Source organism: Serinus canaria, chromosome 3 (assembly GCF_022539315.1).
Source record: "Serinus canaria isolate serCan28SL12 chromosome 3, serCan2020, whole genome shotgun sequence".
Classification (NCBI taxonomy): Eukaryota; Metazoa; Chordata; class Aves; order Passeriformes; family Fringillidae; genus Serinus; species Serinus canaria.
This window is the reverse complement of record NC_066316.1, coordinates 6,277,095-6,293,302: the sequence shown is the minus strand read 5'-3', so window position 1 is coordinate 6,293,302 and position 16,208 is coordinate 6,277,095. Positions and strand designations below refer to the sequence as shown.

Below are 16,208 nucleotides of genomic sequence, written 5' to 3'. Positions count from 1 at the left end.
GTGGCGACTGGGACTGAGGAAATTTATTCATTTATTTGTGTTTTAAAGAGGGTTTTTTCAAACGCATTCGTCAAACTCGCGGCCTGTCCTGGTCCTTGGACCCAAAACCAGGGAACTGGGATCACTGCCCAGCCCAAAACCGGGCACTGGGGGATGAACTGGGGGATGAAGGGGACCCACCCCGCTCCCAGTACGGCCGCCAGCGGCACCATCGCTTCTCTGCCACGTGAAGCACAGGCTTAAGAAATAGTTTTTAAACCTCTGCCCCCCGTGCGGGGCCGAGGCGCCACGTCCGCCCCCGACACCCCCTGCGCGGCGGGGCCACGGCGCCGCCTGCTGCGCCCCCTAGCGGCGGCCCCGCGCCGCGCCCCGCCCCGGCCCCGCCCCCCGTGACGTCCGGCCCCGCCCCCGCGGCTCCGCCGCTGCCGCCGCGACTTGAGGGGCGCGCGCCGAGCTCCGTCCGCGGCCGCCCCGCGACAGCGCAGCGCCCGCTCCGCACCGTGCACCGCGCTCCGCTCCCGGCCCTGCTGGGACCGCCGCCGGGACCGCCCCTCCCCGCGCCTCTCCGCAGGTAAGCGCGGGACAACCGCTTCTTCTCCTCCGCGGGACTTGCGCGGCTCGGGGGATGCGGAGAAAGAGGAGGATGTGGAGGGAAGTTTGGGCGCGCTCCCTACACCGCCAGCCGCTTCCCGGCGCCGGAGTGCGGGCACGGCGCTGCGGCGGGGAGAGCCCGCCCGCCCTCCCGGCGGGGTGCGCGGCGCGCAGGAGCGCAGAGGGCTTAGCCCGCACATCTGGAGCGCGCCCGGGGGTTCCCCAGGCTGGGTGTGCGGTGCCTGCGCTGCCCCGGCTCCAGGAGAAGGAGCCAGCGCAAAGCCGCCCTGCGCGGGGGCGGGAAGGAGCGCGGGAGACCCGCAGAGCAGCGCCCGCGCCCCGCGGCGCTGGGACCCCGGCCGCGCGTTTTAACGCGGATGGGAGGGGGTGCTCCTGCGTGTACCCCGCATCGCTCCCACGGTTGGGAAACTTCCCCCTCCCTCTATCCTTTCTTGCTGCATCTATTTAAAAGGAAAAAAAAAAAAAAATTCGAGGCGATGCGTTCGCGCCCCTGCGCAGCGCTGTCCCCCGCACCACAAAGTCTGCGGGCGAGAAGATGGGCAACAAAATGGTTGCACAGAAAGAATGCAACAGGCCCAAATTCCCGCCCCGACGCCCCACTTTTTTTGGGAAGAAGAGCTGGCTCATAATCCTCCTGCCATTCCATAGGTTCTCGCCTAGTTCTAATCAACTTTTCAGCTCTTTTCAGTGTATTAAGTGATTGTGTGCCCTCGTACAGGCACAGCTAATTAATTTATAAATGGCTTGCAAATAAATAATTCACTACGTACTTTGTTGCACACCTCATCTCTACGTGATTCTGACCTCAAAAATCGTTTCACGACTGCTGGATGTGCCAAAATCTTTTGGTTTTAACCCTTTTCCTCAAATGCAATTAGGAGCTGCAACTTAGTTGCAAGTATTCCTGCATTTCCCGACCTAGTGGTCCTGCTTCCCAGCATCTGCCATAGCTCACAGCAAGCAGGCACAGCTTTCTGATTTTGGGGTTGGTTGGCTGGTTCTTTTTTTGGATTTCTGCTTAGTTTCCAAGCTCATCCCCTTGGTGAATAAAAGCTCAGCTCTTGCACAGACAGCTGCCTTTCTGGCTCAGTCCTGCTCTTTGAGGTCGCCTCAATTTTAATCTCTCAGACCGCAAAGGGGTTTGAGCTCAACCCTGGCACATCCAGGCAAAGTTGCAAGGAGTGTTGCAAACGCGAGGACGAGTGTATGTAATTAACTAATTCATGGAATGCTGTTACCGACGGGTTATTAATTCGGGCTGAAGGCAAGTCGCTTCCTTCTGCAAGGGATCAGTTCTGGTCAGTTAACAGAGTACAGGGGAGTATTTTCTTCACCAGATTCACACCAAAATGTAGAATTACTTTACAGTTAAATCTTATTCCTTGCACATTAGCTGAATGAATTTTCTCTTTGCCTCTTTGAAACAAGAAGATTGATATTTTGCATTTCCATGTACATCTTTTATACAAAGAGGCTGAAAATGTTCAGACTTAAAAAAACAGTTCATTATCCTGACCCCAGTTTCCTTGTCTAAAATATACTGCCCAAAAAGATGGAAGCATCAGTTATGCTCACCATCTATTGCCTGGGGATATGGCATCTTAATGAACATTTCTTTGAATTAGACTGAAAATTGCATTTGTCAATTCAAGGGTATAAAGAAAATAATTATTTGCTATGAAACAGAAAGATCAGTCTGTGTTTTCCTTGTCGATATATGCCACGCATTAGGTCATACTCAAGAGCTTTCAGTGCCCTTCCCTCCCTCAAAAGAAAACCCACCGTCAAGTTTCCTTTAATTTATTCCAAACCCATACAATACAGCCCTGTTCAAGATAGGATTTCAGATATTTCATAAACAAAAGGTGTACCTGGGTTTACAGAAAGCCAATTATCTTGAAATACACTGGGTTTATTCTAATCCTACTTCATGCTGCTATCAAGCTTTTTTATTTTTCCATCCACATTTAATCACTTCTAAAAGCTGTATTTTTTCCTGTCTTCTGTGCTCCTCCTGTATACCAGAAACACTGACAGCCCTTGGAATATATTTAAAATGCTAATTCTCTTCTTTTTTTTTTTATTTGGTACACTTATACCATTTTAACTGGAGAACAACCAGATAAATACTGCAAGCAATCAGCATGGGAAATTCTTTAAACTCTCTGGAAGAGTGATTTATTTTATTTTTTTATAACTCCCTCCTTTGCAAGCTGCCTCTGTTTTTCTCAACGGGAGACTTTGTTGTAATTAAAGCAGAGAAGACTGGACAGCAGCAAAAAACATCTGACTTGTGGCTCTTAAAAGCACAGGTTTTGTAGCATGTACCACCCCCCAGTGGGCAAAAAACTCTGTAGTAAACTCACAGTGAGCTTTGATCTCCAGAAATAAAGTGGATACATTTTACAGGAAGAACGAAATAAAGATGAGTTTTTGGCTTGGGGTTTTTGGTGTTTGTTTTGGTTTGCTTTTTTTTCCTCTGTCACCAGTAGCTAAAAGTTGCCTGATATTGTGTAAGGCAATGGTGACTAATCAAAGCAATTGCTGGAGTTTGCAAACTTTGCAGTTGCAGTTATTTGAAGTGGCTTCAGTTGGGAGATGGCCATCTTTGTCTCCTTGTAGCAGGAAGCATGGATGCTAATGGCTAGTTAGCTCTTAAGTTTTTTCCTTAATCACTTCAAAGCACAGCAGTGCATGGAAGAATTAATATGTGATTGCTTACATTTCTTTTTAAAAGCAGCCAAATACCACTCAGGGCAGGAATCTTGAAAAGTGTTCAGTACATATCTTATGGCATCACTAACTCTCTTCTGCCTTTCATGAGCTGTAAGAGCCCAGACATTCTTACAGCTTCATGTTTTTTCTCATTTTTTGAGGGGCAAACTTAGTAATCAGGAGATGAGCAAACACCTACTTTAAAAAGGAAAGAAACAAAACGACTGAAACTTTATCTAGTGTTCAAGTAAGGTTTTTACATGTCAGGAGTTTTGTGCCAGAAACTCCCTATCAGGTATAATTCTACCTAAACTTGTCAAGAGGGGAAAACCAGATTTTTTTCCCTTGAAACAATGGCAGCATTTGTTCTCTATTCTTTTATTTAATGCCCAGACAAGTTACCTCAGCAGCAGCTCTCAAAAAGAAAACCTAGAAACCATAATTGGCTAAACTCAAAGAGCACTACAACACAAACCAAAAATCCATTGCAAAAGATCCCCCCCTCAAAGTGTTTTCTTAACGTGCAACCTTTCCTGCAGCAGAGTAGTCAAAACAAGAGAGTGAGAAGGAATAGAGTAATAGTCTGGGTCTTTTCAACCCAGCATCTTCAAAACTAGGAAACATTTTAGAAGTAAACTTCAGAAGAGAGGCACTCAGAGTTCATTTCCATCCTCTACAGCAAATACAGGTTTGGCTGATCTTGGGTGTGGAGTCAAGCTTTTACTCAGAATTCATTTCTAAGTCAGATTTACTTGCATTTGAGGGTAGATCACATAAAAATTTGCATTTTTTAGGACCCTTGAGTTAGACTTAACAAGACACAAGCAGCATTATTCCTACTGCACAAGAAGTGGGAACAAGTTTTCTGCAAGTAGATGAAATCTCCACCAAAAAACAGCAACAAATTTCAGTAACCCACAGTGCTACAGTCTGACTGAAGGGTTGACTCTCACTTTAACAAACTCCTTTGCATTTTTTACCCCTTGGACAGACAGCTAGAGGACCTTCTGCTTGCCTAGCGCCAAACAAAAGGCTGGGGCACCTTCCTGAAATACGATGATCGTGGAAATTGCAGCTCCTAGACAGGGTGCTTAGAAAGCATTTTGCTGTCACTATCAACTAACCCTGAGTAATACACTTAAAGAAAACAAAGTGTGGACATTGTTTTAACTCCAGATTAGCACTGTGGAACTTCTTAAAAAAAAAAAAAAAATAGTGAAGCTGTTTTAAGCTGCAGCATAACCTTTGTAAGCACGACTGACATTATAAGCAGTAGATGGACTTCACAAGTATTTTAAAAAATAAGCACATTTTGTGTTTCTGGTATGTTTCAGATTCTAAACAAAGAGCTAATTCTGAAATAGAAGTACACTGGTTAAGCAAATTGGCTTATCAAGTATGTACATTCTAATGGTGGCTTTGAATAATAGTTTTGTCTTTTACAACCTAAAAATACCTAGTAGTCTCCCTTTCCTCTGTTACTTTGATGGTAAGAAAGAAGCCACTGAGCTACCAGAGTTACTGCTGGAGAACACAGAGCTAGATTAGAAATTCAAATAAGCAGTGTGTGACCTCGAGTGAGGCAGGTCTTGATTTTATTCACATTCTATATTAGCTTGGAAAGAAATCTTTGACACTGTTTTTACAAAAAAATCCCAACTTTTCAAATATACCAAAACTATTTATTTTGTTAAGCCATTGCCTGCCTGCAGTACAGTGAGTGCAGCTGGACTCCAGACTTCAGGGTAAATACAATGTTCTTCTTATGTACTTTTTTTTTTTTTTAAAGCTCAACTTATGTTGAACATTTTAAAATGAGATGTCCTCTTTGCTGCAGTCAGCAGTAAGTCCACATCAAGGTCCACACATTGCTGATATCCCTAGTAATTCACCAGCTTACACAGTCCCAGGAAAACTAATTTAACATGTGGTTCAGAAAAGTTGAGGAAAACATTCAAACTTGGAATAAAGAGCAAAAAGCTGCTGTTCAGGTTTTCCAATGTTACTTTTGTACCAAAAAACAAGGACTGATTTTTTGCATTTAAAAATTATTAGCACAGTTCCTAAAATCTGGTCTGCTCAAAAATAATGGTTTCTTTCAAAACCATGTGTCCATGAAGCCTCCCAATCTGATGCTGCAGAAACCTGGACACAGTGTCTGTACCAGTGGGGGTCACTTTTCTTTCATCCTGCCGGATCAGCTATAATGACTTGGTGTCAGGGAATATTTAGAGACAGCTCAAGAAGGGGAAAGTTGGAGCATGGCAGCACGATTCCCTTCTTCTCTCTAGACAGATCACTGGAGCCTTTGATATGCAAAAACATTGTTTTCAGCTATAGCTTGAGATATAAAAGGGAAGTGCAAGATATCAAACAATCAAGACCTGAAGAAAACTATTCTAAGTTTAGAAAAGGGAGTGGGGGGTATAGTCTTAATCCACATTTTTGAAACAGTGTTGTCTTCTCCAAAGAGACCTTTTCTTTTTCTTGCTCTTGTTTTCATGTAATTTTGAGAGAAGGGATAAAAAAAATTCCAGGAACTTAATGAGCTTTAGTGCTTTCATTTTAATCCTACACATTACTGCTATTATAATAGTGGCAATAAATGAAGAGATGACTATCAAATGAAGCACAGAGGAAACAGTTTATGTGCTAGAAAGGTAAAATAAATGAACTTGCTGTGTGCATGTATCTATGTAATGTATGCATACTAGAGCCAACGTTTTGCTTAATACTAACAAGTTTTTTACAGCTCAGAGTTCTAAAGAAAATTTATGATTTTAAGTACTTAAAAGTTATTGTAGCCTTCAAAGGCCTATTAAAGGAATTTATATTCCTATTTCACCATACCCTTTCCAGAAAATAACTTCTATCACGACTTCACATTAGTTCCTAAGAGACACCATTTTTTTCTACAGTTGTTAAGTTGTTCTTTATTTCAGAGTTTTAGGAATAGGGCCTGGGCTTTTTTCCCCAAACACTTGAGTAATACATAGCAAGAAAACTAGACACTGGAAGACTACAGAGCTTTTTTGTTCCATTTCATAATGATTATATAATTTACCCAAATTACATAAGTTACCACTAAACATGCTTTCCCTTCTATTTAAAATGTGGCCACATAGATTGTATTTTTGCCTTAAATAAAGTATACATGAAAATACTTATTTATGCCACCATGGGGGTCCCTCATTTTGAGTCCTTTTTTTTCTTCATTGGGCAACTGCTGAAAACAAGATTCTGAAAACAAAGCTCAGAGGAGCACAAAAACAGCAGCAGAAGAGAAGAGTCTTTTCCACTCCTTCACTGGGTAGTCACACCATCTCTCAAATGGGGGACTTTGGGTTGTTTTTTTTTTTAATGGTTAACATTTTTCTATGAAAAAGAGCAGCAGAATTTGTATCTATTTAAATATATCACTGCATATTCTGTGTTGCTGTAAGGAGTATGACTGGTCTGTTTCATAACAGACCTGCTACAAATTGCAAAAGACATTTTTAAAACAGAGAGTGTTTGTGTTTAGGTCAAGTATTTTCCAGAGGAGCAGAAGATGCTCTAGTTTTGCTCCCAGGAAGGCAGCTAAGCAAGCATTACTCAGCACACTGTTCCTGCCAAGTACTTTGGTTCCGAGGATTGTGCTCGGCCCCTTGGACAAATGGGATGTCACAAAAGGGAAAAGCAAGCACACATTAAGGATTTGTTTCATTTCAGATTTAACCTCTTTTTATTTCAGACATGCTACCCACAGGCTCGCTGGGGGCTTGGTATCTCACTGGATACTTTATGCAGTAGTGATACGAAGTAGCCCACTTTGGTTAAGAATGCTGTTTAAAAAATAATTAGCATTCTGTAAGAAATACAAATGAAAGAAATAATATTTTCCTTCTTTTTAGAAATTTTACAGACTAAACCCACCTATGTATTGCCAAATAGCAGACAGATGTCTGGTTAGTCCCTAGCTCAGAATCAACATGCTGTGAGTGGGAAATATATTCATACAATACTTTCCCTTTCACACAGTAGCTAGTGAAGAGTAATTAGCTCCTTTTACACTTAAAACCAAGGAGAAGAGGATCTATTTACCAGGAACACAAAGCAAGAAACCACTTTGGCTTCCTCCAAGGAGGTAACACTGGCATTTGACATCAGATGAAAAATGTAATTTACAAATATTTTATTACTTTCTGCCTTTATTTTTCTGCCAAAACAAGGGAAAATACCGTTCCAGCAAAACTGCAGTAACACAAAACTACACAGCAAAACATTTTTTGAAAGAGCTGTGTTGATTTTGCTGAAATACCAATACTTTGGGGAAACAAGGTGTTCTACTCATGTACAGGGGATGCAACCCTTAAAACTAGTGTGCATCAGTTGTTATTAATTCCAATTTTTTTTGTTTTTACTTTTGCAGGATATTAGGAGTTCGAGGAAAGCTTTCAAAGGGGAGTTTTCTGGGAAGGAAATCATATTTTTGTGGGGTTTTTTTTATTATGAAGAAAACCATCTGAATTGCCTGATGTTTCTCTGGTAAAGTAATTTGCCTTCTTGCAGCACAGGAGGAATTCTTTCCTGCATTACAAATTTGGAAGAAGCGTTAAAAAGTCAGAGTTGGAAAATGTTTCTCTGAAAGAGGTGTGGATGTATCAGGATGTAGCTACTGTACAAAGGTCATACTTGGATAATTCTGGATAGGAAAAAGCATCCCTTTCCTGACCTCCTGAAGAGGCTGCAGTCCTTCGAGCCTCAGCATAATGAATGGTTTCTATCACGCAGCACTGCAGTTCCCTCCTCTGACTACTACGCTGCACAGAAGAGTTTGTAAGAGTTACAAAGAAAGTAATTCCTGCTAAAGGCATTAAACCAAACAAAAGAGGCTCTTCATTCACAGACTTTACATGAGGACTAAAATAGAAGAAAGCTGAAGCTTTTCTACTCTGGGGCCTGGTGTGCTTATGTACCATGATAAATCTTGGTTGGAATGCTCATTGAGTATCGTGCCAGGAGCCAGGAAAACACACCACCACCACCAAGGACCATCTGAGTAAACACCATCAAAAGAAAACTGCTTCATGGAGTAAACCATAAGAGTGACTGGGCAGAAAGACATCCCTTTACTGGATATCCTCAAGCACAAAATTTACTCATACCTTTAAATACGGTAGGATCAATATAAATTTATTTTCCTTTTCATGCCTCTGAGAATAAAGTTCAATTAATATATGAGCCCATAAGAGAAAAGGTCATGACACTGCTTAATGCATAGGTCATCTTGCAGGAGTTCTCACAACCCTAATTACAATGGTAATTGAATTATGTTGTCTTTAAAGCTATAAAAATGCTAATTACCTGAGCTCAGTGTACAAACACACTACCAATGCAAAGTACAATTTCAGTCTCAAGAGTTAATTTCTACTATGCTTGTAATAAGATGGGAAAATGTGGTTAAACCTGCCAAATAGACTCTTATGAGTGTGCTACTTAGAAAGACGACTTTTGAGAATGACAAATATTTAAACATGAAATTAAGCATGTAATGAAATATTTCATCCAGTGAACTAGAAAGCCATAGCTCTACCAGCTACCTGCCAGTTGTAACATTCACCTTTCTGAGCAGTCACTTAAGCTTGAAAAGCAAGCAAAATAGTCCACAGTGTTTTTAAGTTACACACTGTGAAGTTGAGCAATGGGAAGGACTTGGGAAAATGCCTTCACTGGCCCTCACTCTTTTGTCTGCATTTTATGCTTTGCTTTTAGGGCTTTTTTTGAACTTCTGAAATAGCTACCACTAGACTTGTGGGGTTGGTAAGGGTTTTATAGTTCACTTAAGGGCTCCTGAGGAAGTTAGCTGGCTTAGGAATTACTTCTTATCTTTCAGATATAGAATGATTTACTTGAACTCTGGTGTGACTTCTGTTCTTATCTGGTATCTGTGTTGGTACACATGAAATGGGAAGGAATCCTTAGAAAGAGTCTTGTTGCTTAAGCAAAATAATTCACAGATCAGGCATACTTGATTGTATTATTTCCAATCACTATTCAGAATAACCTATTTAGTTAATTGAATTAGTACAAGTAGTAGAATTATTGATGTAAGGAAAAGAGAGTAAAATGCATCTACGCACTTGAATTTTGATTTAATGTGTGTTTCAGATGTCTTCTGTAATGTTGAAGTTGATTTTTTTTATTGCGGTTTCTTCACTGATGATCTGGATAATTTTGTTTGTTTGGTTTTTTTAGATTGTTGAAGATCAGAACTGTATAGAAATCTCATCATTCCTGACCATGATTAGTGTTACCTGGAGCATCTTCCTAGTTTGGACTAAAATAGGGCTGTTACTTGACATGGCACCTTATTCTGTTAGTGCCAAACCATGCCCTTCAGTATGTCGCTGTGATGTGGGTTTCATATATTGTAATGATCGCGATTTGACGTCTATTCCTACAGGAATCCCAGAGGATGCAACCACCCTCTTCCTTCAGAACAATCAAATAAATAATGCTGGGATTCCTTCAGAACTGAAGAACTTGCTTAGGGTGGAAAGAATATATTTATACCGCAACAGCCTAGATGAATTCCCCACTAACCTCCCTAAGTACATTAAGGAACTGCATTTGCAGGAGAACAATATAAGGACCATTACTTATGATTCACTTTCAAAAATTCCTTATCTGGAAGAACTGCATTTGGATGATAATTCTGTTTCTGCCGTTAGCATCGAGGATGGAGCTTTCCGGGACAACATCTATCTCAGACTTCTTTTTCTCTCTCGAAATCACCTTAGCACCATTCCCTGGGGTTTGCCTAAAACCATAGAAGAGCTACGCTTGGATGATAATCGTATTTCCACAATTTCTGAGCTGTCCCTTCAAGACCTTACAAATCTAAAACGTCTTGTTTTAGACGGAAATCTTCTAAATAATCACGGATTAGGAGACAAAGTCTTCATTAATCTAGTCAATCTTACAGAATTGTCATTGGTCCGCAATTCACTCACAGCTGCGCCGGTGAATTTGCCGGGAACAAACCTAAGAAAGCTTTATCTCCAAGAAAACCACATTAACCGTGTGCCACCCAATGCTTTCTCTTACTTACGGCAGTTGTACCGACTAGATATGTCCAATAACAATCTCAGCAATTTACCTCAGGGTGTCTTTGATGATCTGGACAACATCACTCAACTTTTTCTTCGCAACAACCCTTGGCACTGCGGGTGCAAAATGAAATGGGTACGTGACTGGTTACAATCGCTGCCTTTAAAAGTGAACGTACGTGGACTGATGTGTCAGGCACCAGAAAAAGTTCGTGGGATGGCCATCAAAGACCTCAGTGCAGAACTGTTTGACTGTAAGGACGATGGCGTGATAAGCACCGTCCAAATCACTACTGCAGTACCAAACACATTATACCCAGCCCAGGGACACTGGCCCATTTCTGTGACCAAACAACCAGACATCAAGACTCCCAACCTAAATAAAAACTACAGAACCACAGCGAGCCCGGTGCGCAAAATCATTACAATATTTGTGAAATCCGTAAGCACGGAGACTATTCACATCTCCTGGAAAGTTGCACTACCAATGACTGCTTTGAGACTGAGCTGGCTCAAGATGGGTCACAGCCCTGCCTTTGGATCTATAACTGAAACTATAGTTACAGGTGACAGAAACGACTATTTGCTCACGGCTCTCGAACCGGAGTCACCGTACCGTGTGTGCATGGTTCCCATGGAAACCAGCAACATCTATCTCTCCGACGAAACACCCGAATGCATCGAGACCGAGACGGCGCCTCTTAAGATGTACAACCCTACCACCACCCTCAATCGGGAGCAGGAGAAAGAACCTTACAAAAACTCCAGCTTGCCCTTGGCCGCCATCATCGGCGGCGTGGTGGCGCTGGTGGCCATAGGGCTGCTGGCCCTGGTCTGCTGGTACGTGCACAGAAACGGGTCCCTGTTCTCCCGGAACTGCACCTACAGCAAGGGACGCCGGAGAAAAGACGACTATGCTGAAGCAGGAACCAAGAAGGATAACTCCATCTTGGAAATCAGGGAGACTTCTTTCCAGATGATACCGATAACCAGTGACCAAGTGTCCAAGGAGGAATTTGTAATACACACCATTTTCCCACCTAATGGCATGAATCTGTACAAGAACAGCCACAGTGAAAGCAGTAGTAACAGGAGCTACAGAGACAGTGGTATTCCAGATTCAGATCATTCACACTCATGATACTGAGGGACGTGAAAGACTGGTTTGGGTTTTGTTGGGTTTTTTGGGTTTGTTTTGTTTTTTAAAGAAAACAAGAAAAGACTGACTTAACAGTTGCTGTTCTACTGCAAAACACTGGATTAAAAGACTGACAAAGCAATGTACTGTACATTTGCCATATAATTTATATTTAAGAACTTTTTATTAAAAGTTTCAAATTTCAGGCTACTGCTGCGATTAATGTAGTGGGGATACCTGACCACAATTCTATATTTTAGTATTTTTTAGTAATTTGTACTGTATTTTCCTTGCTAATATTGAAGTTACAGACCATTTAACTTTTGTGTTCTACTGAGTAAGATGACTTGTTGACTGTGAAAGTGAATTTTCTTGCCGTGTTGAGCAGTCAGAACATTCATCTGAGATCCTTGTAAGTGTAAGCACAGGTCATTTTTCACTTTGGTATCAATAAAATAATGTTGAACCTGGCAAGTCAGGAAGATCAAAAATGGTTACAAAAAACTCACAGAACTTCCAGTGTTGGGTCTATTAAATCTGTAAACCACAACAATATTCAATAAACAAAAATGTGTGTAGTAATGGGCAATATCAGCTGTCTGGATATATCCATTCAACAGTGGTGAAATCCAATTTAAATGAGAATAAGCAAATTGATGATATGCATGAAACTGAAGCTTTTGACAAGTGTTAAAAATACCGTAATCCCTAGAGGAAAGCATAATCAAATTCCTAACAAATGATAATAATAAAAAAAGGTGGTAGGCTCTACAAACCAAGGGGGTAGATACAGTTCAGGAATAGTTTTTTGGTTATCAGAATCAGTGGTCTGTATATTACAGACGAAATGGATGCTCACAGGCATTTGGGAGACAAGGGCAGGCAACACTTTGAAACTGCTTAGAAAAGGAAAAGGGCTGAAAGTGCAGTTTCACAAGAAAAGAGAGCAGGACAAAACCGAGGGCAATAAAAGCAAGGTCTGAAAAACTGTGGTCCCAAAGGTGAGCAGACAAATGGAGAATGCAGCTATTCTGAAGCATATAAGAGTCTGTGTTCAGTACAATGCTGTTACAGTCAGGAATACTGCCCATTACTGTCACAGTTATCCAGAAATTCCTTGGTAATCTGTAAGGTAACATGTTTCTTTCTGCCTTCCTGCTGAACTATGAGCTATTATGTTTAAACCCCAAGCCACTCTTTGTTGCAATAATCATTCTGTTTCTTCAACTAAAAACCAAAGTGCTTTGTACGCCCTTTGGCCAGTCTTGTGTGTGCCTTGATCCAACACTACATGTATCAAGCTTTTAAAAACTAAGAAAAAAGGAAATAATAAAATACCCACCTTTTCATACATAACTTAACTATGAAAAATACTGGTCTTATTCATGAATGAAGTTGAAAAACTACTTTCAGAATTCTGCTGCACCTCTGCAGTGCTCTGATAAGAAACCCACTCGGAAGCTACTACTTCTCAGGTCATGAGCTTCTGTGTTTAGGTTAACAGTATTACCCTTGCAGGTTTTCTTCATTATTAATCACTTGGGAAAAAAGTTTTCACAACAGTGAACAGTGTGAATAATGAAAGGGAGGGAAGACCTGGAGTTACAACCCTCTGAAGTGTAGGGCTTTTTTTAAAGAAACAGCAAATGAAAATTTTAATATTTCAGACAATATCTCAGACAAGAAGGAATGTATACCAAATGCAGTTTAATTCTATGAGAATTTTAGTGGTGCTTGGCCTGTCTGGTTCCCTAAGAGTAGTAAAGAATGAAAGATGAAGAAAGAGTGACCAACACTGAGACTACTGGTTTCAGCAATCAGCAAATCAGTCTCCTACCAGGGATCCATCTAACTCCCCAGACCCAAAATTTTCACTAACACACTTTTTTTTCATCCTCATTTTCCAGGTGTGCTCAGGGAAGTTCCTCTCCAAACTCCCTGCACCATGGAATTGTTGACACATCGCTTTCAAAAATGTCTCCTGCAGTTCCTGAGCAGTGGAGGCAGGCAGCACTGTGCTTCCTTGCTGACCTTGTACAAACCATGTTTCCTTTGCATGGAGCATGAATGGTTCCATGGAAAGGGGAGTGTAACACTCAGCTCAGTTAAATGCACCAAACAAGGCTATTTTGCTCTGTTGTCCCATCAGGTGCCAATCTAGGGAAGGGCAAGAAAGCCAAGACTGAGCATGTGGAGCCTCATTATGTTGATGTGCAAAAAGCTTCCCAAGCAATGAGCAGGGAAAAAAATGACACAGAGGGACTGGACAGACCTGTTCTTTGTCTACACTCACACAGGGGCATCCCTGATACCTGAGCCCATGAAATGGCTGGGTCACTGAGCCTAGGTCTTTGCCAGCAGTTCTCCAGTTACAAAATTAAACAGGTTTTGTTGGATTTGCAAGCTATTTGAAAACCTCTGTCTCAGTTGGCTCCAAATTTATGTTGTGAAAAAGGTAAAACAACACTCAGTGAGTACTTTGCCTTCAAGGCACTTAAGCCAGAAGTGCCTGGTAATGGTATGCAGCAACTCCAGTGATGCCACACAAGGTCATAAGGGTATAAAAAAGTTGGCATTTGAAGAGATAATTGTATGACAGTCTTAAGTAAAATTACTTTTTTATGTGACATTTTTGCCTGTGAGGCAGTAGGGTACAAATCCAAAGCAACTTAAGTAAATCAACCCAGTTGTTCCTACTTCACCTTCTACCAGCAAGAGTGAAAACCTGGACAGGGCTCTGTCTTCCTCAGACAACCAGGTCAGGCTTGCAGGAGAGGTGTCCTCTTAGAACATGTGATGTCAGTGCACACTGGAGTGTACAAGACCTTCCTTTGGTTCTACAGGAACTCCTACTCCACACATATAATGTTAAAATTAATTTGGCAAGTGAAAGATTGCTTTCAAACGGAACTGTGTGTTTTTTCCTTTGGCTGGTTTTACAAAGTTCTGTTCCTCTCCATGTCAGGCCCATCTCTTCAAGACTGCTGCTTATCCTGGAGCTGCAGTTACTGCATGCAGTGCTCCCCAGCACCAACATAAATCCCTCCAGTTAGACAGGTATATATGCAGGCAAAGCTGATTACTGCAGTAGGCACTTTATTCAGCACGTTTATCAAATACCATTAAACCACATAAATTTTATCTCAATTTTTGAATTCCATGTTATTTCTGTGTACTATTCAATACTGAATTGTGGAGCAAGGGGTGGGATTTTTTTTTCAGTGTTGCCTAAACCTGTGTGCAGAGTTTACTTGATCAGTACTCCCCATAGTCAAATACTATGGCTAAGTATCTTTTACATTTCTTATTGTTGTCCCTTTTTAAATTTATATTGCTATTCTGAATTGCCCACAGTTCTGTTGTAACCTGAAAGCTGTCTCCAAAAACACCCTGGTACCTTGGAAACAGTGTTAATTTTGTCTCATCTTGGCACCTTCCAGAACTAGGGCCGAGAGCTGGACTCAGTGATCCTGGGTCCTTTCAACTTCGTATATTCTATGATTCTGAGAAACTTGCTTCATTTATAAGCTGTTACTTCCTAGCTTTCTACCAGAGCCTGATGTGCAGCAACTGTTGAGGTTTTTTGATTGTTTTTTTTTTTTCTTCTGGCTTTAACAGTACCAAATTCAAAGTATTATGTTCTTGGAACACAGTTTCCATCTCTCCTGCTAATGCACTAGTGAGCATGCAAGCTATCTTGTGCCAATGCTGTACATATTGAATGTAGAGCAGCAAATGCAATAAAGCAAGAGCAAAAGTAATAAAGGCTTATTTGCTATTAAAATAATTTACTGATGACACAGTGCACTAAAGCATATATAGACTTCCCTGCTAAGAGGATAAAATTTTGTACATTCACCTGCAGCTGAAGTTGGATGAGATCTTCAGAAGTGCCATCTACATCAATTTATCCAAACCACATTTGTTTGAGATAGTTTTGGGCAGAACCAAAATTCACATGGGTACTCTCCGCCTTCAAAATGCCTTAACCTTACTTCCAAATCCATCTATTGTTTCAGCATCACCTAGGGACTGATCTTTGTTTAATTAACTGTTTCTTTACTGATACCAGAACAGCCAGAGCTTCCAGCCACAAGCCAGCACTTAACCATCAGTGATTTTTTTTTTCCAAAGCATGAAACTAATCCATACCTGAGGAGTTTTCATCTTCCAAACGAGCCCAGAGTTACTCCATTAGAGAGAAAAAGCTCATGGACTGAATTCAGACATCAGAATTTTACTTTCTTTTCTTTTCTTTGCAAATGAATTTAATTTTGGGGTGGTGGATAAGAATCCCACCCTTGTGATGAAATTAGAGCACTTTCAAACACTCTGAAGGTACAGCCATGACACAGGTATTAAATTCTGGACACAACTGCTTTAAAAGTCTTTTCTTTTGGTAAACATGGATTTTTGATTTAATAGTTCTTTCATCAAATCATTGCCTGCTTCTCTCAAAAAAACGAGAGAAAAGCAGAATGTGAATCTCAGTAAAAGGGTGGCAAAGCAGATGCTCAAAAGAAGCATCACCTTGTTTTCTCAGCACAGGACATCAAGTAAGATACAGCATGGTAGTCTTTAAGTGACCCCTGAGGAACATTTCTCCCCTGGGGGAAACCAAGACACTTCAAGTGGGTGTTAAATAAACATTC

General features: G+C 41.3%; 2 protein-coding genes across 6 annotated transcripts in view; one reads left to right on the top strand and one right to left on the bottom strand.

Annotated features, from left to right (window-relative positions):
- MACROD2 (mono-ADP ribosylhydrolase 2) overlaps nt 1–16,208 on the bottom strand; it is an 847,517-nt gene that overhangs the window by 734,962 nt on the left and 96,347 nt on the right. The window lies entirely within an intron of this gene.
- Nucleotides 476–12,917, top strand: FLRT3 (fibronectin leucine rich transmembrane protein 3). Its single transcript, XM_030235560.2, has 3 exons — nt 476–571; nt 7,739–8,485; nt 9,565–12,917. The coding sequence occupies exon 3, from the start codon at nt 9,610–9,612 to the stop codon at nt 11,557–11,559; it is 1,950 nt and encodes a 649-aa protein (XP_030091420.1). The 5' UTR covers nt 476–571; nt 7,739–8,485; nt 9,565–9,609; the 3' UTR covers nt 11,560–12,917.

Bases quoted from the DNA above. Each gene is read 5' to 3' on its own strand.
- FLRT3 (XM_030235560.2), top strand. From the start codon at position 9,610: ATGATTAGTGTTACCTGGAGCATCTTCCTAGTTTGGACTAAAATAGGG.